We start from the raw sequence: 23,288 nt of genomic DNA, 5'->3' as shown, positions 1-23,288 counted from the left end.
GGGTCAGCATCCCTGTAGAACGCTTTCAACACCTTGTAGAGTCAACATGGGCCAGCATGCCTGTGGAACGCTTTCAACACCTTGTAGAGTCAACATGGGGTCAGCATCACTGTGGAACGCTTTCAACACCTTGTAGAGTCAACGTGGGTCAGCATGCCTGTGGAACGCTTTCAACACCTTGTAGAGTCAACATGGGCCAGCATCCCTGTGGAACGCTTTCAACACCTTGTAGAGTCAACATGGGGTCAGCATCCCTGTAGAACGCTTTCAACACCTTGTAGAGTCAACATGGGCCAGCATCCCTGTGGAACGCTTTCAACACCTTGTAGAGTCAACATGGGGTCAGCATCACTGTGGAACGCTTTCAACACCTTGTAGAGTCAACATGGGTCAGCATGCCTGTGGAACGCTTTCAAGACCTTGTAGAGTCAACATGGGTCAGCATGCCTGTGGAACGCTTTCAACACCTTGTAGAGTCAACATGGGTCAGCATGCCTGTGGAACGCTTTCAACACCTTGTAGAGTCAACATGGGTCAGCATCCCTGTGGAACGCTTTCAACACCTTGTAGAGTCAACATGGGCCAGCATCCCTGTGGAACGCTTTCAACACCTTGTAGAGTCAACATGGGGTCAGCATCCCTGTAGAACGCTTTCAACACCTTGTAGAGTCAACATGGGCCAGCATCCCTGTGGAACGCTTTCAACACCTTGTAGAGTCAACATGGGGTCAGCATCACTGTGGAACGCTTTCAACACCTTGTAGAGTCAACATGGGTCAGCATGCCTGTGGAACGCTTTCAAGACCTTGTAGAGTCAACATGGGTCAGCATGCCTGTGGAACGCTTTCAACACCTTGTAGAGTCAACATGGGTCAGCATCCCTGTGGAACGCTTTCAACACCTTGTAGAGTCAACATGGGCCAGCATCCCTGTGGAACGCTTTCAACACCTTGTAGAGTCAACATGGGGTCAGCATCCCTGTAGAACGCTTTCAACACCTTGTAGAGTCAACATGGGCCAGCATCCCTGTGGAACGCTTTCAACACCTTGTAGAGTCAACATGGGGTCAGCATCACTGTGGAACGCTTTCAACACCTTGTAGAGTCAACATGGGTCAGCATGCCTGTGGAACGCTTTCAAGACCTTGTAGAGTCAACATGGGTCAGCATGCCTGTGGAACGCTTTCAACACCTTGTAGAGTCAACATGGGTCAGCATGCCTGTGGAACGCTTTCAACACCTTGTAGAGTCAACATGGGTCAGCATCCCTGTGGAACGCTTTCAACACCTTGTAGAGTCAACATGGGCCAGCATCCCTGTGGAACGCTTTCAACACCTTGTAGAGTCAACATGGGGTCAGCATCCCTGTAGAACGCTTTCAACACCTTGTAGAGTCAACATGGGCCAGCATCCCTGTGGAACGCTTTCAACACCTTGTAGAGTCAACATGGGCCAGCATCCCTGTGGAACGCTTTCAACACCTTGTAGAGTCAACATGGGTCAGCATGCCTGTGGAACGCTTTCAACACCTTGTAGAGTCAACATGGGTCAGCATGCCTGTGGAACGCTTTCAACACCTTGTAGAGTCAACATGGGTCAGCATCCCTGTGGAACGCTTTCAACACGTTGTAGAGTCAACATGGGGTCAGCATCCCTGTGGAACGCTTTCAACACCTTGTAGAGTCCATGACCCGACGAATTGAGGCTGTTCTGAACGCAAAAGGGAGGGGCGGGTTCAACTCAATCTTAAGAAGGTGTTCCTAATGTTTGGTATAGTCAGTGTGTCCTGCTAGTGTAGAGAAGTGAAGAGATTCAACACAACAGATGGACACCTTGAGGCAGAGACAGAGGTAAGATATCAAACCGTTGAGGTACAGATACAGTAAACATTATGCAAATGAGAAGAGACATGTCGTGACCTGCTCCCACATCTCGGGGTCAAATTCAGCTGTTTTTTTTCTTCTCGTCGAAGCCTTGACTCATTCTTGAAACCTTGACTCACACAGCTTCGTCTGTGAAATGTGTCACGAACCGGAGCGAAGCCCATAACAAAAAGGAGACAATGTGGAGATAAAGAATATCAAAATATATTTATTTAACTGAAGTAAACTAAATACAATTAACAATGGTGTGTGTGTGTTTAGTCAGTAGTGTTATTGAGTGGTCGCTTGTAAACATATGATAATGAGGGGTGTTGAAAGGTGCCAACGCAAACAAACCAAATAGCCACAATCAAACTATGTCTGTGTCTGCATGGAGAGAGTCTCACCAATGAATGGGGAAGAGGTGCATTTATCCTGGGACACACCTGAGCCCAGGTGTGTCCCATTTAGCTGACGCCCCTCCCGGCCCCGCCCACCTACATCCTATTAAGGAAAACAAGAGCAAAGAGAGAGAATTCGTCAGACAGAGTGGGAGGGGCGTCACATATGCTTCATGCTTAGGAAAGCCCAGTAGAAAGAGATAGCAGTCCAGTGGAATGTTGCAATGATCGTTCACCTGTGTTTATTACATAATTTTACAACGGGTGGGTCTTATCCTGAATGCTGATTGGTTAAAACTGCATTCCAACCAGTGTCTATTTCACAAGTTAACACCGGCTAAATCTATGATGTCTATTTACTATGTTCCATCTCACTGCTTAATCCACTGTCTCATCAGCCCAGCCAGGCAATTTATAAACTTGATCTCCACTATAAAAAGTGTCTAGACATTATCTCACATTTCTTTTAGACCAACGTTGTCTTATTCGGGCATTAACACTTAATTATTACACAATGTGGTTTATGAATGGGTCTGAATTGATAGAATGAAAAATAGATATGGGGCCCAAATAGAATATATGATACACTTCAGGCTACTTTTCACTAAAAACAATCAAAGGACATGTTGACATACTTATGAGCTCAACATTTTAATGGTCCCCCTCTTGCCAGTTATGAAGTTCGTTTTCTGCAATTCCGCACATTTTGCCATGGGGGGCATAGAGAAAATGTGGCCGTTTTAAAGCAAGTTTTCTGCAATTCTACACATTTTGACACATGGTGGAGAGAATTATTTGCAGTTTTATTATGATATCTGAGTGAGTGACTAACAAAATCAATCCCCCCCCCCCAGTCGGTAATTCGACCATGATTACCACAAGTTTAGATAGTCCAGCCAGCTAACTTACTCTTCTAAAAGAAAATGTTAGCTGGGCTAATTGACTGACTGGTGGTGGCTTACATAACGAGAAACTAACACATTTAGAAATTGAACTAGTTGCCCGTCCCTGTTCTAGAATACACATCCAGAGAAGTACTGTAAAGGACTGAATGAATGCCAGTGCAGGTGTAGGAAGCCTAAGAGTCCTCTCTTTCAGTTAACTCTTCCCTCCATTCTTGGCTGAGTTCCTTCCTGTTCCTGTTCCTGTTCCCAAACAGACAGATAGAAACGCACGGCTGTGAGAGGATTTCCCGCTATGATACATTCCAGCTATTTTTACATCCTTTTGGCAACAGGGAGTCAGGAAAGGAGATATGTTCCCTTAAAGCAATCAGTACCCCACCTACACACACACACACACACACACACACACACACACAAATAAATATTTTCCCGTACATTAACCAATGTATTTCAGCACTGTGTATCAAATGTAAAAAGCAACAATCAGCAACTACCTTTTTCTGGTCTCTTGAGAGCACATCCTTCTGTACAAAGAAACAACCTAGAGAACAAGCTATAGAAACAGCCTATAGAAACAACAACCTAGAGAACAAGCTATAGAAACAACCTATAGAAACAACAAGCTATAGAAACAACCTATAGAAACAACAAGCTATAGAAACAGCCTATAGAAACAACAAGCTATAGAAACAACCTATAGAAACAACATATAGAAACAACCTATAGAAACAGCCTATAGAAACAACAAGCTATATAAACAACCTATAGAAGCAACAAGCTATAGAAACAAGCTATACAAACAAGCTATAGAAACAAGCTATAGAAACAGCCTATAGAAACAACAAGCTATAGAAACAACCTATAGAAACAACATATAGAAACAACCTATAGAAACAACAAGCTATAGAAACAACCTATAGAAACAACATATAGAAACAACAAGCTATAGAAACAACAAGCTATAGAAACAACCTATAGAAACAGCCTATAGAAACAACAAGCTATAGAAACAACCTATAGAAACAACAAGCTATAGAAACAACCTATAGAAACAACAAGCTATATAAACAAGCTATAGAAACAGCCTATAGAAACAACCTATAGAAAAAACATATATAAACAACCTATAGAAACAACATATATAAACAAGCTATAGAAACAAGCTATAGAAACAAGCTATAGAAACAGCCTATAGAAACAACAAGCTATAGAAACAACCTATAGAAACAACATATATAAACAACCTATAGAAACAACAAGCTATATAAACAAGCTATAGAAACAACAAGCTATAGAAACAACCTATTGAAACAAGCTATAGAAACAGCCTATAGAAACAACCTATAGAAACAACAAGCTATAGAAACAGCCTATAGAAACAACAAGCTATAGAAACAAGCTATAGAAACAACAAGCTATAGAAACAACAAGCTATAGAAACAACCTATAGAAACAGCCTATAGAAACAACAAGCTATAGAAACAACCTATAGATACAACAAGCTATAGAAACAACCTATAGATACAACAAGCTATAGAAACAACCTATAGATACAACAAGCTATAGAAACAACCTATAGAAACAAGCTATAGAAACAACCTATAGAAACAACCTATAGGAACAACCTATAGAAACAACCTATAGAATCACGCTATAGAAACAACATGTAGAAACAAGCTATAGAAACAACCTATAGAAACAAGCTATAGAAACAAGCTATAGAAACAACCTATAGAAACAACCTATAGAATCACGCTATAGAAACAACCTATAGAAATGAGCTATAGAAACAACCTATAGAAACAAGCTATAGAAACAACCTATAGAAACAACCCATAGAAACAAGCTATAGAAACAACCCATAGAAACAACCTATAGAAATGAGCTATAGAAACAACCTATAGAAACAAGCTATAGAAACAAGCTATAGAAACAACCTATAGAAACAAGCTATAGAAACTACCTATAGAAACAACCTACAGAAACAAGCTATAGAAACTATTTCTAACATATCCGGTACAGGTCGTGCTAAGTTCACACAGCTGGCCTGAACACACGATCTGCTGGCCTGATCATGTGACCCGATCTGCTGGCCTGATCATGTGACCTGCCAAGAACCCAAATATTTGTTTATTTGTGACTTCATCACAGCACAGCTGTTTGCTCTAGCTAGCTAACGGCTAGACTAGCCATTGTAACAGCAATTGTAAATGTTTAATTTGCGTATCTACCAGCTTGCTGACTTGTCTTATTGTGTCTCATTGTTTGCACAAACGTGCATTCATATAAAATATGTTTATACAAAAGTTAACGAGACAAGCCTTCACTTCGAGCTGTTTATGAGTCACTTCCTCTGCAGAGCTCACTGATCAAACAATCTGCCTAATGTGTTCCTTCGGGCTGTTTTATTATGTGTCAAATGTTAACGTCTATGGAATTAAACAGTCTAAATATCAACGTTTAATACCAGAGTTTACATTTCAGAGCATTGTTCAATATCCTACTGCTCTGTGTGCTACAGTATGTTCCAATGCCCCACTAGATGTAAGCCTATTGCCCCAACAGTGAACATTATGAGAGTAAAAGGTAGGGAAACCATCAATCAACTGCTTGAAGTGATCGCATGGTCCTGCACACATCTGATCAGTGTAAGAGGAATGTATTGGTACGACATCACTGCTGACAAAAAAATGTTAAATGATTATTTTATTTTTATGAAAAATAAGTCTACATTTAAGAAATGTGATGTTAAGGTAACTATACATTATTTTATTTTATAAAACATTTAAATAAATAAATTAGGCTCAACAGCAATACATAACCACAAATAACTTTGAAGAAGGAAAGCATTTATACAAGAAGCTTCTGGAAACAATTGGTTGTCATAATAACTGTATTTCAATCACTGTTTGAAAGACACAATGGAATCCCCTTTACAGTGTGCTGTGCATGGCTACAGTAGAAGATACAGCCGTCGATCTTTTGACTCCGGCGACATCATACATCATGTGACGTCATCGTCGTCTGCGTGGCCACAATTCAGATAAGTATCAAACCCTTTTACACATCATCACGTTTATAAAAAAATAAATACAAACACCTCTCTGAGCCTCGCATGCTTTCCTCACAAAACGTGGAAACAGTCAGAGTACATAAAGGGGCTTTGTCTGCGACCTAGTTACAGGTTGGTTCCATCCTGATTCCTGCAATAACAGCAGCATGGGTTCTACTTCATCACATCTGTTTAATAATAACCATGTGAGGTGTACTTATACAGGAGTTCTGGAGCTCATTCACATCCTCCCTCCCTCCCTGAGCCAATCCCCTGGACAGGAGGGACCCAGGAGCGGTGTGAAAGCCTCAGTTATAGCATGCTGCTGTGGACGAACTTTGACCCCAAACAAGCAATCCAACTCCTCCTCTCTTTAGATCGCTCACACGTTCCAATTCTCTTTTCTTTACTCTCCCTCCCTGTCTCTGACTCACAGTTTAAATGCCACTCTGCTTCAATACATGTCCTGACATGCTGACAAAATGGGAGGGAGGGAGGGAGGGAGGGATCGATGGAGGGGGGACAGAGAGGGGGAGGGAGGGAGAGAGAGAGAGAGGGGGGAGGGAGGGAAAGAGAGAGGGAGGGAGAGAGGGAGGGACAGAGAGGGCGTGTGAAAGAGGAGGGAGTTTCATCAGAGCCAACTGTACGGAGAGGGAAGAAACTCTGAGACAAATGTAGGAATCGCAGGACTTTCAGCAGCAGCAGCAGAACGGAGGGAGAGAACACACGGATATCTTATCTTATCCCTCGTCGCAATCTCTCACCGGTCTGACACTCTCTCTGTCTCTCTCTTTTCTCTCTCTCTCCCAGACAGAGGAGAGGAGCAGCAGTGTGAAAGAAAGAGTCGCTACTGGAAACGTGTAGCAGCCGCAGCTCTATTCTATTTTCTATTCATTAAACTTTTCCTTTTATTTCTCACCTGCGGACCCCGGTTGAGATGGTAGAGACACACTGATTGACCTGAGGACCCCGGTTGAGATGGCAGAGACACACTGATTGACCTGAGGACCCCGGGTTGATATGGTAGAGACACACTGATTGACCTGAGGACCCCGGGTTGATTTGGTAGAGACACACTGATTGACCTGAGGACCCCGGGTTGATTTGGCAGAGACACACTGATTGACCTGAGGACCCCGGGTTGATATGGCAGAGACACACTGATTGACCTGAGGACCCCGGTTGAGATGGCAGAGACACACTGATTGACCTGAGGACCCCGGGTTGATATGGTAGAGACACACTGATTGACCTGAGGACCCCGGGTTGATTTGGTAGAGACACACTGATTGACCTGAGGACCCCCGGTTGATTTGGCAGAGACACACTGATTGACCTGAGGACCCCGGGTTGATATGGCAGAGACACACTGATTGACCTGAGGACCCCGGGTTGATATGGCAGAGACACACTGATTGACCTGAGGACCCCCGGTTGAGATGGCAGAGACACACTGATTGACCTGAGGACCCTGTGGAGAGACTAAAGGATCTCACTCCACACATCTGAGTGTCCAGAGGACTGATCCTAGTTGGCCACAGGGGAAGGATTAAGGGACAAGGATGGTACCTGGAGGATCCACCAGAGCATAACATATGACGCTGAACTTTCAGGACACTCAATGAAAGTATCCTGACACTACCAAAGCTATTATCCATATAATAGTCTACAATTGTCCATTCATATCAAAAGCAAAAGTACAAGAGGAACTGGAGAGGGGAGTATGGGACGTTGGATCCGTGGTGGAGTGACTCCTGGTTGGTTCCCAGGGGCCCGATGAGTGGCAGCAGCCATAGCACCAGCCTACTTCGGGGCCGCCGCTTCTACTGCCGGGAATGGGCCCTGGAAAAGCTTGGGCGCTGTCTGGAGGCCAGGTCCACTCCCGGCCGGCCCCCGGGGGTCCTGGTGACTGGGGGGCCCGGGGCAGGGAAGACAGCCCTATGCACAGAGGCAGTATGGCCCACATCGGACGCAGGGCTTGGGTTGGCACCACGCTGTTTGGGGTTTCACTTCTGCCAGCGGGAGGACGGGAGGAGCTTGGCGGTGTGGAGGTTTGTCCTGGGACTGGTGGATCAGCTGAGGGTCAGCCCCCTCCTCCCCCTGGGGTACAGGGACACACTGGACACACCCTTGGTGGCTCCCACCCTGGAGCCCCTACACTGCCAGAGGGACCCGGATGACACCTTCAAAAGGTCTGCACCCTATACCCCGTCTATTACTCTCTGGCATTACTAATGAACTTATTTAGTAGACGGCTTTGTGAATCGCTCTGCTCTGATGTGAATTCAATACGCTGTCTGCAGAAGCGGATGTGACATTTCTATAGAGACATTTCAAGGGTTGTCAGACTCAAACATTTAGTCACTCAGATTGATAGAGGGATAAGTACGTCTGGGGAAAATACCCATTGCTTGATTTGACATAATAGTCACACCTTCGCAGTAGCAGATGAATAGTCGTATTAGCATAATGTATTTGGAAAGTGAAATAAATTACACAACCATCAAGCTTCTCCTAGTTAACTGTCCTTGACTTCTTCCTACAGATATCAGGGAGTTTACCATTCGGGCCATCAGATTTGCCACCATTGCTCCTTATAAGACATATTGCTGCACTCTATACTCCTCTGTAAACTGGTCATCTCTGTATTCCCATCGCAAGACCCACTGGTTGATGCTTATTTATTAAACCTTCTTAGGCCTCACTCCCCCCATCTGAGATATCTACTGTAGCCCTCATCCTCCACCTACACAACACTCGTTTTGCCAGTCACATTCTGTTAAAGGTCCCCAAAGTATACACATCCCTGGGTCACTCGTCTTTTCAGTTTGCTATAGCTAGCAACCGGAACGAGCTGCAACAAACACCCAAACTGGGCAGTTTTATCTCAATCTCTTCATTCAAAGACTCAATCATGGGCACTCTTACTGACAGTTGTCGCTGCTTTGCGTGATGTATTGTTGTCTCTACCTTCTTGCCCTTTGTGCTGTTCACTGTGCCCAATAATGTTTTGTTCCATGTTTTGTGCTCCTACCATGTTGTGCTGCTGCCATGTTGTGTTGCTATCATGTTGTTGTCATGTTGTGTTGCTACCATGCTGTGTTGTCATGTGTTACTGCCTTGCTGTGTTGTCGTGTTGTGTTGCTACCATGTTGTTGTCATGTTGTGTTGCTACCATGTTGTGTTGCTACCATGTTGTTGTCGTGTTGTGTTGCTACCATGTTGTTGTCATGTTGTGTTGCTACCATGTTGTTGTCGTGTTGTGTTGCTACCATGTTGTTGTCATGTTGTGTTGCTACCATGTTGTGTTGCTACCATGTTGTTGTCGTGTTGTGTTGCTACCATATTGTTGTCATGTTGTGTTGCTACCATGTTGTTGTCATGTTGTGTTGCTACCATGTTGTTGTCATGTTGTGTTGCTGCCATGCTGTGTTGTCGTCTTATAGGTCTCTCTGTATGTAGTGTTGTGTTGTCTCTCTTGTCGTGATGTGTGTTTTGTCCTATATATTTGTATTTATTTGTATTATTATTTTTTAATCCCAGCCCCCATCCCCACAGGAGACCTTTTGCCTTTTGGTATGCGTCACTTTAAATAAGGAGTTTGTTCTTTAACTGACTTGCCTCGTTAAATAAAAATGGCTTTGACATTCAGATTCTATTTACACTGTACTTCTAAAAGCCTGTCTCTGCTAGTGCTGCTCAGTCAAACAAAGAGGGCAAAAAGCACCACAGGAAAAAAAGCTAGTGATTGTCTCGCTTCCTTGGTTTATTTATTTATTTCTCCCCTAATAATACAGGCCATTCAACGCTCTCACAATGGCCCTCCAGTATGAATGAATGCTACAATGCTATTTACGACACGTCCTTTCAGAAAAAAAAGAAGAACAAAGACATGAAAAATGCGTTCCCTCGAGTCGCAAAGACGAAGTCGTTGGTACCACTTGGTGAGGTCGCCATTCTTACGAGGACCCTCTCTGTCTGTCTGCTGCTGTCGTGCTGACTCTGGGGATGGTTGTGGACGGCGGAGGAACGCTCATGCTCTCCCTCTCTGTTTGCTGTGTTTCTGGGGTGAAGTATATATAGGGATACATTCCACATTCCCCTGACACACAGCCTGGAGGGAGCTGTGTGCATTCGGGGCCTGAGTGAGAGAAAGTGTCTGAAGTTGAGCCACTGTCATGTGAACACTGTCAGAGGAAACACGAGCTTGGAGTGACGGTGAAAGCATATACAGAGGATCCTTGAATTTGAACAGATTCTAGCTGTAGACATTAGCATCATTAACACCATATAAATGCTAGCTATAGTCATTAGCATCGTTAACACCATATAAATGCTAGCTGTAGCCATTAGCATCGTTAACACCATATAAATGCTAGCTGTAGCCATTAGAGTCATTAACACCATATAAATGCTAGCTGTAGCCATTAGCATCGTTAAAACCATATCAATGCTAGCTGTAGCCATTAGAGTCGTTAAAGCCATATCAATGCTAGCTGTAGCCATTAGAGTCGTTAAAACCACATCAATGCTAGCTGTAGCCATTAGCATTGTTAACACCATATAAATGCTAGCTATAGCTATTAGCATCGTTAACACCATATAAATGCTAGCTGTAGCCATTAGAGTCGTTAACGGCATAAAAATGCTAGCTGTAGCCATTAGAGTCATTAACGCCATATAAATGCTAGCTGTAGCCATTAGCATCATTAACGCCACATAAATGCTAGCTGTAGCCATTAGTCATTAACACCATATCAATGCTAGCTGTAGCCATTAGAGTCGTTAACGCCACATAAATGCTAGCTGTAGCCATTAGTCATTAACACCATATCAATGCTAGCTGTAGCCATTAGTCATTAACACCATATAAATGCTAGCTGTAGCCATTAGAGTCATTAACGCCACATAAATGCTAGCTGTAGCCATTAGAGTTGTTAACAACATATAACAACCCGCTTAGCTTACACTGTACGATCACAGCAGGGCTGTGGGTTCAAAGGTCAGCCTTCGGGCCAGTGCCACGATGACAGGATGGGGCAGGAAGCCCTGAGTCAATTAAAGGGTCATTAACCTGATTCTGTGCACACACAGCGTGTGTGTGCTCACATACACAGGGTGTGCTCCACTAGTATATCATAAGTGTGATAAAGCTTGTGACCTAAATGGTTTAGACTGGAGACTGCGTTCACATCCCCTCTCTCAATAGGCACTAAGTGCTTTTACATAAAACTTGAGCTCTAGTGTTTTGTTCAGCGTGAGTAGTGGGGGTGGGGGTGGGAGGGGAGGGAAGTACGGCAGACTTTTACAATTGTTTTCACTAGACAATATCTAACATTTAAACATTAGCTGACACCTTCCTTTGGATACTTCTAAGAGAGATCATTGAAGCGTAGGGATGTTACTCCATTGTTGAATGTTTGTGAATGACCAAGGCTGTTATTCAGGTCTCTCTGTGAATTAGTACCTTCTCTTTTTTTTTCTTTTTTTTTTAAACACCGTCTCAACCAATCAAACACTTTATGCAGTACATGTGGTTACAAAACGTTTCAACGTGTCACATCGTTAGGTTTCTGCTGCATCGTGTTGTACTGTACTGCCAGATGTGAGGCGTTAAAACAACACACAGCGCCGTCGTGTCATCGCTCCCATTATGTAGCACACACACACACACACAGTACACACACGTACACACACACACTGCATGGATGTAACATGGCCTAGGTATGGTGTGAAGCCACCCTCCGGTCCCAGAGGACTCTATTGAACCCTGTATACTGTAGAGGTGTCCTGTCCAGGTGTGTCTGTTATAGTTTCTGCTGTAGTGAGTAAATCTACCGTGTCTGCTGTTACTATGCTGTAGTTAGTAGAACAGGGCTTTTGATAAGAAGGTTATAAGAGGGCTGGCAGAGACTACAGACCTGTCTGTCTGTCTGTCTGTCTGTCTGTCTGTCTGTCTGTCTGTCTGTCTGTCTGTCTGTCTGTCTGTCTGTCTCTGTGTGTGTGTGTGTGTGTGTGTGTGTGTGTGTGTGTGTGTGTGTGTGTGTGTGTGTGTGTGTGTGTGTGTGTGTGTGTGTGTGTGTGTGTCCAGGGCGGTACAGGAAATCCCAGGGCTTCTTTAAACCTGAGTCACTGGATCACTCTACCCAGGCCTAGGGAGACAGGGTAAGGGAGTGAGACTGGGTGAGGGAGTTGAACCAGGGCGAGTGGGGCTGAAAGGCTTGCCTGAGCAGGACAGATGTAACACCCATAGCCCTGGTGAATGTAGAAGCTGTTTCCTCAGGAGAGAAAAAACCCAGTTGATAACACAGTTCTGTTCTACCTTTATGACACCAGCTTTCACCGTGTTTCATTACGGTAGCTTCAACCATGGACATTCGTGTTCAGACAGTTCAGTCACTGAACGATGCAATTATGTATATTACTACAGCTATTTTGCGTGGCAGGTAGCCTAGTGGTTAGAGCGTTGGGCCAGTATCCGAAAAGTTGCTAGATCGAATCCCCGAGCTGGGTAAATATCTGTCGTTCTGCCCCTGAAAAAGGCAGTTAACATGCTATTCCTAGTCCGCAATTTTCAATAAGAATTTGTTCTTAACTGACTTGCCTAGTTTAAATGAAGGTAAAACATATCATCTGTTAATTTACCACGTGTGATGAAATATCAGCTACATTCCCCTCTCTGTCTCTCTGTCTCTCTCTCTGTCTCTCTGTCTCTCTCTCTCTCCAGGGCAGTTTTATTGCCTTTGCTGGGCCTCCCTCCCCCAGGGCAGCCCTTGTTTCTGGTTGTGGACTCCCTGGACTCGGGGTTTGAGTATGGGGCCGGTGAGAGGTCCTCCAGTGCTGGGGCTCCAGGGAGGAACAGCTCTATCTCAGAGCTCCTGTCCAGCCACCAGCACCTCTTCCCCAGCTGGCTGCTCCTGGTCTGCTCTGTCCGCAGACAGAACAAGGCTGTGTGTAAGATGTTCTCAGGTATGTGTGGACTGTCTCAGGTTTTCCTTTGTACGTTCTACACAAATATCAATCAAATGTATTTGATAAAGCTCAGACATCAGCTGAGGTCACAAAGTGCTGTACAGAAACCTAGCCTAAAACCTCAAACAGCAAGCAATGCAGTTGTAAATATTCCTCTCAAGTGCTGAACAAATCAAAATAGATTTTAAATTTGAGATTCTTCAAAGTAGCCACCCTTTGCCTTGATGGCAGGTTTGCACACTCTTGGCATTCTCTCAACCAGCATCACCTGGAATGCTTTTCCAACAGTCTTGAAGGAGTTTCCACATATGGACATGTGTTGGGTCATTGTCCTGTTGAAAAACAAATGATAGTTCTACTAAGTGTGCCTTGAATTTTAAATAAATCACAGACAGCGTCTCCAGCAAAGCATCCCCACAGCATCACACCTCCTCCATGCTTCACTACACACGCAGAGATCATCCATTCACCTACTCTGCATCTCACAAAGACATGGTAGTTGGAACCAAAAATCTCTTGGCCTAAGTAAGTCTCTTTTTCTTATTGGTGTCCTTTAATAGTGGTTTCTTGGCAGTAATTTGATCATGAAGGCCTGATTCACATAGTTACCTCAATTGTTCAGAGGAGACTATGGGTCTGCCTTTCCTGTGGCGGTCCTCACGAGAGCCAGTTTCATCATAGCGCTTGATGTTTTTTTGCGACTGCACTTGAGAAAACGTTCAAAGTTCCTGAAATGTTCCGCATTGACTGACCTTCATGTCTTAAAGTAACAATGGAAGGTCGTTTCTCTTTGCTTATTTGAGCTGTTCTTGCCCTAATATGGACTTGTTCTTTTACCAAATAAGGCTGTCTTCTGTATACCACCCGACCTTGTCACAACACAACTGATTGACTCAAATGCATTAAGATGGAAAGACATTACACAGATGAACTTTTAACAATGTTACTACTTGATTCAATATGTGTTATTCCATAGTTTTCATGTCTATTATTCTACAATGTTGAAAATAGTAAAACAAATGAAGAAAAACCCTTGAATGAGTAGGTGTGTCCAAACTTTTGACTGGTACTGTATATGGAGTGAGTTGGCTTGTGTTTGAAAGCACCACCTCAGACTGCTACCCAGACCGGTTTAATTAGTATTATGCTTTTGTAAACATGAAACAAAGTTGTCTGTCACCATTCTTGCCAATACACAGCCTAACATGGTTGTTTACTGTAAACGTGATTAGAACAGCTGTAGTGCCCTTAGGCACTTCAGCTGACAGAGTCTATGTGTTTTCGACATGGACAATATCTCGAATCAGGCTTTTCTGCCAGGCTTTTACGATGTACAACTGAATGTCTTCCAACTGAATGCCCTCTGAATCAGAGATGTGCAGTAGGCTGCCTTAATCAGAATCCACATCTTTACTCCCGGGTGGCGCAGTGGTTAAGGGCGCTGTACTGCAGTGCCAGCAGTGCCACCAGAGACCCTGGGTTTGCACCCAGGCTCTGTCGTAACAGGCCGCGACCGGGAGGTCCGTGGAGCGACGCACAATTGGCCTAGCAGCGTCCGGGTTAGGGAGGGTTTGGCCTTGTCTCATCGCGCACCAGCAACTCCTGTGGCGGGCCCGGCGCAGTGCGCGCTAACCAAGGTTGCCAGGTGCACTGTGTTTCCTCCGACACATTGGTGCGGCTGGCTTCTGGGTTGGATGGCGCTGTGTTAAGAAGCAGTGCGGCTTGGTTGGGTTGTGTATCGGAGGACGCATGACTTTCATCCTTCGTCTCTCCCGAGCCCATACGGGAGTTGTAGCGATGAGACAAGATAGAGCTACTAAAACAATTGGATACCTTGCTCAGGATGACAGATTTGTACCATGTCAGCTCGGGGATTCGATCCAGCAACCTTTCGGTTACTGGCCCAATGACCTAACCACTAGTGTACCTGCCACCCCAAGCATATAACATGGACGATATCTCAAGTCAGGCTTTTCTACAAGCATATAACATGGACGATATCTCAAGTCAGGCTTTTCTACAAGCATATAACATGGACGATATCTCAAGTCAGGCTTTTCTACAAGCATATAACATGGACAATATCTCAAGTCAGGCTTTTCTACAAGCCTATAGCATGGATAATATCTCAAGTCAGGCTTTTCTACAAAAGGTCAACAAAACAAAAATACATTTGAATGTTATTAGAATGTGGGTAGTGTTAGAAAATGCAAATTTTAATCAACTGTGACGTGATCAGGAACAAAGCAGCGAGGGGACCAGCCATTGTATTCCTGTCCTTGTCAGGCATGCTGAATGCCAGTTCTAACTGCCCACACAGCACTACATTCATTTTAACAAAGCACAGATACCCCACACTCTCATTATCACAGGGTGGGTGACATCTGAAGACTTCCGTTCTGGAGAGGAGAGAGAGACTCTATTTCCAACACAATCCTGCTCAACACCGTGAAATACTGTAGCCTTCTGACACCAACACAATCCTGCTCAACACTGTTAAATACTGTAGCCCTCTGACACCAACACAATCCTGCTCAACACTGTGAAATACTGTAGCCCTCTGACACCAACACAATCCTGCTCAACACTGTTAAATACTGTAGCCCTCTGACACCAACACAATCCTGCTCAACACTGTGACATACTGTAGCCCTCTGACACCAACACAATCCTGCTCAACACTGTTAAATACTGTAGGCCTCTGACACCAACACAATCCTGCTCAACACTGTTAAATACTGTAGGCCTCTGACACCAACACAATCCTGCTCAACACTGTTAAATACTGAAGCCCTCTGACACCAACACAATCCTGCTCAACACTGTTAAATACTGTAGCCCTCTGACACCAACACAATCCTGCTCAACACTGTGAAATACTGTAGCCCTCTGACACCAACACAATCCTGCTCAACACTGTGAAATATTGTAGCCCTCTGACACCAACATAATCCTGCTCAACACCGTTAAATTCGTTAACTGCACCTCAGATTGCAATCCAAATAAATGCTTCACAGAGTTCAAGTAACAGACACCTCTCAACATCAACTGTTCAGAGGAGACTGAGTGAATCAGGCCTTCATGGTCGAATTGCTGCAAAGTAACCGCTACTAACGGACACCAATAAGACGAAGAGACTTGCTTGGGCCAAGAAACATGAGCAAATCGAATCAAATCAAATTCATTTATATAGCCCTTCGTACATCAGCTGGTATCTCAAAGTGCTGTACAGAAACCCAGCCTAAAACCCCAAACAGCAAGCAATGCAGGTGTAGAAGCACAGTGGCTAGGAAAAACTCCCTAGACAGGCCAAAACCTAGGAAGAAACCTAGAGAGGTACCAGTCTATAAGGGGTGGTCAGTCCTCTTCTGGCTGTGCCGGGTGTAGATTATAACAGAACATGGCCAAGATGTTCAAATGTTCATAAATGACCAGCATGGTCAAATAATAATAATCACAGTCGTTGTCGAGGGTGCAGCAAGTCAGCACCTCAGGAGTAAATGTCAGTTGGCTTTTCATAGCCGATCATTAAGAGTATCTCTGGCACATCTGGTGAACAGGTCAGGATTCCATAGCCGCAGTCAGAACAGTTGAAACTGGAGCAGCAGCACGGCCAGGTGGACTGGGGACAGCAAGGAGTCATCATGCAATATGGACATTAGACCAGTGGGCATCTGTCCTTTGGTCTGATGAGTCCAAATTTGAGATTTATGGTTCCAACTGCCGTGTCTGTGAGACGCAGAGTAGGTGAACGGATGATCTCCGCATGTGTTGTTCGCACCGTGAAGGAGGAGGAGGAGGTGGGATGGTGTGGGGGTGCTTTACTGGTGACACTGTTGGTGATTTTTTTTTATTCAAGTCACACTTAACCAACATGGCTACCACAGCATTCTGCAGCGATACGCCATCCCATCTGGTTTGCATTTAGTGGGACTATCATTTGTTTTTCAACAGGACAATGACTCAAAACACAACTCCAGGCTTTGTAAGGGCTAGTTGACCAAGAAGGAGAGTGATGGAGTGCTGCATCAGATGACCTGGCCTCCACAATCACCCGAACTCAACACAAAAACCCTTGAATGAGTAGGTGTGTCCAAACCTAAATCCCAATTGAGATGGTTTCCGATGAGTTGTATTGCAGAATGAAGGAAAAGCAGCCAACAAGTGCTCAGCATATGTGGGAACTCCTTCAAGACGGTTGGAAAAGCATCAAGGCAAAGGGTGCTTACTTTGAAGATTCTAAAATCTGAAATATATTTTGATTTGTTTAAAATCTTTTTTAGTTACTACATTATTCCATTTGGGTTATTTCATAGTTTTGATGTCTTTACTATTAGTCTACAATGTAGAACATAGTAAAAATAAAGAAAACCCTTGAATAAGTAGGTGTGTCCAAACTGCTGACTGGTAAAAAATAAAGTGGTGATCCAAACTGACCTAAGTCAGGGCAATTTTACTAGGATTAAATGTATTTGGCTAAGGTGTATGTCAACTTCCGACATCAACTGTATCCCTCTGGCCTGACAGCAGTTCAATGCTACCCCATACACGTTATACACCTGTCTTTGCAGGGAAGTCCAATACCTCTTCCTAAAACAGAGAAATAATCGAAGTGAGTTTCAATAAGTCTCTCTCTCCTCTCCTCTCTCTCTTTCTGTCTCTCTCTCCTCCAGGTTTCCGTAAGCTGTGTCTGGATGACCTGCGGAAGCCGGCGCCAGTGCGTGACGTGCAGCAGTACATCTTGCGGAGGCTGGACCAGGAAGGGGCGCTCCGCCGCCAGCTGACCCCTGAGACAGCCGACATGCTCAACCTGCTGCACATCAAGAGTGGCGGCTGCTTCCTGTTTCTGGAACGCGTTCTAGACGGCGTGGCGGGGGCCTTGGTGGGTCTCCGGGAGATCCGAGACATCCCCGGGACCCTCAACGGCCTCTACCTGTGGCTCTGCCAGAGACTCTTCCCCAGGTGCCTGTTCCTTGAGGTTAGGCCCCTCCTCAACGCCCTCCTGGCCTCCCCTAGGCCCTTCACCACCCAGGAGATCTACACAGCCACCTGGACCCAGGACATGTCCCTCAGCCCTATGGACTTCCAGAGCAGGCTAAAGGCGCTGTCTACGCTGCTTATTGACGGGCCGGGAGGCAGCAAGCTTCTGTTCCATGCTAGTTTTGCAGAGTGGCTGACGGACGTGAAGTACTGCACCCAGAAGTATCTGTGTAGTGTGTCTGAGGGACACACCATGCTGGCCATGGCTCTCACCCTGCGCGCCCCACACCTTAACACAGAGGACACCTGTCAGATGGGCTCGCACCTGATCAGCTCAGGAATGCACAAGGACAAACCTGCCCTCCTGGCCCTATGGCTGTTGTGGGCAGATGTGCCCCCTCTGGCTAGCTCCTCATACCCCGCTTCCCCTGCCTCTCAGCCCCCTGTCCTGGTCAAGCAGGAGGTCCTCCAGCTTCTGATGAAGAGTGGGGTGTTCCCTGCCTCCTGCGCCCCAGACAGAGGCTCCAGCACGGTGGTACACTGTGCAGGAAAAGGGGGGACCATCATCCGGCGGGTGCTGGAGAGGCAGGACTCAATGAGGGTGCTCTTGGACAGCGGGGTCAGTGTGAACCGGACCGACCCCACAGACGGACGCACCCTGCTGGCCAGCGCGGCCCACGCAGGCTCAGCCGACGTTGCCATCCTGCTCCTGTCCCGAGGTGCTGACCCTCTGATCAGTGACCACCAGGGCCAGACACCCCTGACGCTCTCTGCCAGGCAGGGCCATGTTAAGGTGCTGGGGATGCTGCTGGACTGGGCCAGGGGTCAGCAGCCAGAGGCCGCCGTGAGGATGGTGGAACACGCGGACAGCGAGGGCTGGACAGCCTTACGGTCTGCGGCCTGGGGGGGTCACACTGAGGCAGTGCACCTGCTGCTAGATGCGGGGGCGGACGTGGACGGGTGTGATGCGGAGGGCCGGTCGGCGCTGAGGGCGGCAGCCTGGGGGGGTCATGAGGAGATCCTCCTCACACTGCTGGACTACAGAGCACAGGTGGACATGGCAGACCGGGAGGGCCGCACGCCGCTGATCGCTGCCGCCTACATGGGACACAGGGAGGCAGTAGAGATCCTGCTAGACCACTGTGCGGAGGTTGACCTGGCCGATGGAGACGGACGTACTGCCTTGTCCGTGGCTGCCCTCTGTGTGCCCACAGCAGCCGGGGTCAAGGGTTATGGAGACGTGGCCAGCCTGCTGTTGGAGAGAGGGGCTGACCCGGGGCACAGGGACCGGAATGGGATGACCCCTCTGCTGCTGGCGGCATATGAAGGTCACGAGGAGGTGGTAGAACTGTTATTAGAGGCTGGGGCCGACGTAGACGAGAGCGCCGGGTCACATGCCGCCGCCGCTTCTGCTGCTGTCACCCCACTGTTGGCGGCAGCCGCCATGGGCCATACTAAGACAGTGGGCAGGGTGCTGTTCTGGGGCGCTACGGTGGATAGCATCGATGGGGAGGGTCGTACAGCTCTGAGCCTGGCAGCAGCACAGGGCAGCGTGGAGGTGGTCAGAGCTCTCCTGGACCGAGGGCTGGATGAGAACCATAAAGATGATCTGGGCTGGACCCCGCTGCACGCCGCCGCCTGCGAGGGCCACCGGGGGATCTGTGCCATCCTGATGGAGAGTGGGAGCATGGCTCGTGTCGGAGAGATGGACATCGAGGGACGGACGCCCCTCATCTTGGCTGCTCAGGAGGGCCACTGTGGCACGGTGAGGCTGCTGCTGGACCACCGTTCACCCATTGACCACCGGGCGTATGACGGCCACTCTGCGCTGAGCGCCGCTGCCCTGGAGGACCACGCTGAGGTGGTGGAGCTACTGATGAGGCGGGGCACCGACACGGACGTACGGGACGCAGAGGGCCGTCCGCTGCTCTACCTCCTGGTTCTGGAGGGACATCTGGACATGGCTACCCTCCTCATAGAGAAAGGGGGCGTGCCCTTGGAGTCCCGGGACATGGAGGGGCGTACAGCGCTGCACGTGGCCACCTGGCAGGGCAACCTGGAGGCGGTGGGGCTGCTGGTGAGCCATGGAGCGGACCCTAACGCCCAGGATGGGGAGGGTCGACCCCCCCTGCACTCTGTAGCCTGGCGGGGTCATGTGGCGCCTGGTCGTTTGCTCCTGGAGGTCAGGGGGATCAACGTGGATCTGGCCTGTAGGCAGCAGGGGGCCACGGCACTGAGCATCGCAGCTCAGGAGGGCCACGCCAACATCGTTGCCATGCTACTGGAGGGAGGGGCCAACCCAGACCACGTAGACAAGTACGGCCGCAGCCCCGTCAAGGTAGCCGGAAAGCGGGGCCACTTCACCATCGTCAGGATGCTGGAGAGCTACGGAGCCAAACCGTACTCAAGCCTTCTGCCCCAATCGAACACCCGGTCGCCCAAGTCATCCACTGTGAAGAGCCTGTACTCAACCTGCTCAGAGAGTAACGAGGCTAGCGTCTCCACCTCCTCAGCCTCGGCCTCCTGCTCCCCAGGCTCCTCAGCCGAGCACTTCCACTCCATCCAGAGCTCCCAGACATCCTCCTCCACAGCACACTCCCTGGCCACGGTGCAGACCGTCCCCGCTGACAGCCTGTCCTTCACCCAGCAGATCCAGCAGCACTCCCTCCCCCGCAGTCGATTTGGCCATTCCACCCTGCCTCCGCCAGACTCCGCTCATGGCAGCCTGCACAGCACCAACCGCAGGGCCCAATGCCCTAAGGCCAGCCCTCCTCCACCCACCCTCTGCACAGTCACGGCCACGGTACATGACTCTGAGCAGCCTTGCAAAGGCTACCCATTAGGATTCGACTATCCCGGTAAACACAAACCCCCCAGCCTGATCCAGGAGGAGAGGTCTCAGTACGAAGGGGGGAGGTGGAACTCTGTTATGGCTTCTCTAGGGGTGACGCCTGGACAAGATGGCCCCAAAAACAGGAACTGTCTCCCTATGGGCTACCCTTACGAGCTCCAGAGCCCAGCCCAGAGAGAGACACGGGAGGAGAACCAGAAGATGTCTATAAAGTCCACTAGTGCCTTATCTGCTGCCTGCATGATGGTCATGACGACCACGGACCCCAGGCTCAACCTGAAACAGGCCATCAAGCTGCAGTTTGAAGGGCCCACCAGCGCTGCCTTATACAAAAGAGAGACGCCCCTGTGAACTACTGACACCTACGGTGAGTACCTGCCTATCACAGAAGAAAGAGGAAAGAAGAAGAAAGGGAGTAGACAAAGTTTAACACAAGCATTAAGGAAAGGGACTAAGGGACCCAGGTGTGTAGGCAATCATTCATTGTGTGAGTCTTCAGGAGATGCTGAGTGTAGAGTGCTGTTATGTCAGAAATCAATTCTCACTAACCTCCTACTCAAAGCAGACATTATCTGAACTCCAGTTGGCCGTACTTTCTGTCCGTTTGGTCCATTTTTTTTAGTTGATCATATTAATCTTCCCCACAGTGAAAGTCAAGTCTGCAGTGGTATTATGTAAAACCAGAATTATTTCAAATCTGAATTGGTCAATTACACATGGCCTCTCAAGGATGGCACGTCCCAAACCATAAAACCAGCAGCCACTGTGGCCTGTCATCAGTGCCCTGTCGGCAGTGTCCTGTCATCAGTGCCCTGTCGGCAGTGTCCTGTCGGCAGTGTCCTGTCGGCAGTGTCCTGTCGGCAGTGCCCTGTCATCAGTGTCCTGTCGGCAGTGTCCTGTCATCAGTGCCCTGTCGGCAGTGTCCTGTCGGCAGTGTCCTGTCGGCAGTGTCCTATTGGCAGTGTCCTGTCATCAGTGTCCTGTCGGCAGTGTCCTGTCATCAGTGTCCTGTCATCAGTGTCCTGTCGGCAGTGTCCTGTCATCAGTGTCCTGTCGGCAGTGTCCTGTCATCAGTGTCCTGTCGGCAGTGTCCTGTCGGCAGTGTCCTGTCGGCAGTGTCCTGTCATCAGTGTCCTGTCATCAGTGTCCTGTCGGCAGTGTCCTGTCATCAGTGTCCTGTCATCAGTGTCCTGTCAGCAGTGTCCTGTCATCAGTGTCCTGTCATCAGTGTCCTGTCGGCAGTGTCCTGTCGGCAGTGTCCTGTCGGCAGTGTCCTGTCATCAGTGTCCTGTCGGCAGTGTCCTGTCATCAGTGTCCTGTCATCAGTGTCCTGTCATCAGTGTCCTGTCATCAGTGTCCTGTCGGCAGTGTCCTGTCATCAGTGTCCTGTCATCAGTGTCCTGTCATCAGTGTCCTGTCATCAGTGTCCTGTCGGCAGTGCCCTGTCATCATTGTCCTGTCATCAGTGTCCTGTCAGCAGTGTCCTGTCATCAGTGTCCTGTCATCAGTGTCCTGTCGGCAGTGTCCTGTCATCAGTGTCCTGTCATCAGTGTCCTGTCGGCAGTGTCCTGTCATCAGTGTCCTATCAGCAGTGTCCTATCAGCAGTGCCCTGTCCTTTCATGTGGTATATTTGGTGGAATGTTTGGAATTTTAATGACAGCATTCTCTGTTTTAGGTTCTAAGTGTACGAGGGACATTTTCACAGTGAATAATGGCTCTTCCAGGGCAGATGATCTCATCAGTGTCCTCCACCCTCTGGTCATCCCACCCTCTCCACTCCACCCTCAGCAGTGTCCTGAGAGAGGAAGGGTCATCCAGTGTCACCCTCTGTGTCCTGTCCCACCTGTCATCAGTGTCCACCCTCAGCAGAGAAGGTGTCAGCAGGAAGTCCTCTCATCACCCTCTGGTGTCCTGTCCCACCCTCTCACTCCACCCTCAGCAGAGAAGATGAGGCAGTGTCCTGGGAGTGTCCTGTCGGCAGTGTCCTGTCATCAGTGTCCTGTCATCAGTGTCCTGTCATCAGTGCCCTGTCATCAGTGTCCTGATGAGAGAGTCCTGTCATCAGTGTCCCTCAGCAGAGAAGATGCCCTGTCATCAGTGCCCTGTCATCTGCTTGTCCCCATCTGTCCTGTCATCCCACCCTGTCCACTCCACCCTCAGCAGTGCCCTGGTGAGATCATTGTCCTGTCATCAGTGTCCTGTCATCACCCTCTGGTCATCCCACCCACTCCACCCTCAGCAGAGTCCTGATCAGTGTCCTGTCGG

General features: G+C 47.7%; 1 protein-coding gene across 1 annotated transcript; it reads left to right on the top strand.

The window, feature by feature from the left end:
* The first annotated feature begins 6,860 nt into the window (after positions 1–6,860).
* Positions 6,861–22,760, top strand: LOC135547702 (ankyrin repeat domain-containing protein 50-like). Its single transcript, XM_064976943.1, has 4 exons — positions 6,861–8,411; positions 12,947–13,188; positions 17,865–21,389; positions 22,699–22,760. The coding sequence occupies exons 1-3, from the start codon at positions 7,996–7,998 to the stop codon at positions 21,371–21,373; spliced, it is 4,167 nt and encodes a 1,388-aa protein (XP_064833015.1). The 5' UTR covers positions 6,861–7,995; the 3' UTR covers positions 21,374–21,389; positions 22,699–22,760.
* The last annotated feature ends 528 nt before the right edge of the window (positions 22,761–23,288 follow it).

The sequence above is a fragment of the Oncorhynchus masou genome, chromosome 10 (assembly GCF_036934945.1).
Source record: "Oncorhynchus masou masou isolate Uvic2021 chromosome 10, UVic_Omas_1.1, whole genome shotgun sequence".
Classification (NCBI taxonomy): domain Eukaryota; kingdom Metazoa; phylum Chordata; class Actinopteri; order Salmoniformes; family Salmonidae; genus Oncorhynchus; species Oncorhynchus masou.
Note: the sequence above shows the minus strand (reverse complement) of the source record. Positions and strands in the feature narration are given on the sequence as shown.

Excerpts from the sequence above, each read along its gene's own strand:
- LOC135547702 (XM_064976943.1), top strand. The coding sequence starts at position 7,996 with ATGAGTGGCAGCAGCCATAGCACCAGCCTACTTCGGGGCCGCCGCTTC. Across the intron at positions 8,412-12,946 it reads CCGGATGACACCTTCAAAAG|GGCAGTTTTATTGCCTTTGC; the intron begins GTCTGCACCCTA and ends CTCTCTCTCCAG. Across the intron at positions 13,189-17,864 it reads TGTGTGTAAGATGTTCTCAG|GTTTCCGTAAGCTGTGTCTG; the intron begins GTATGTGTGGAC and ends TCTCTCCTCCAG.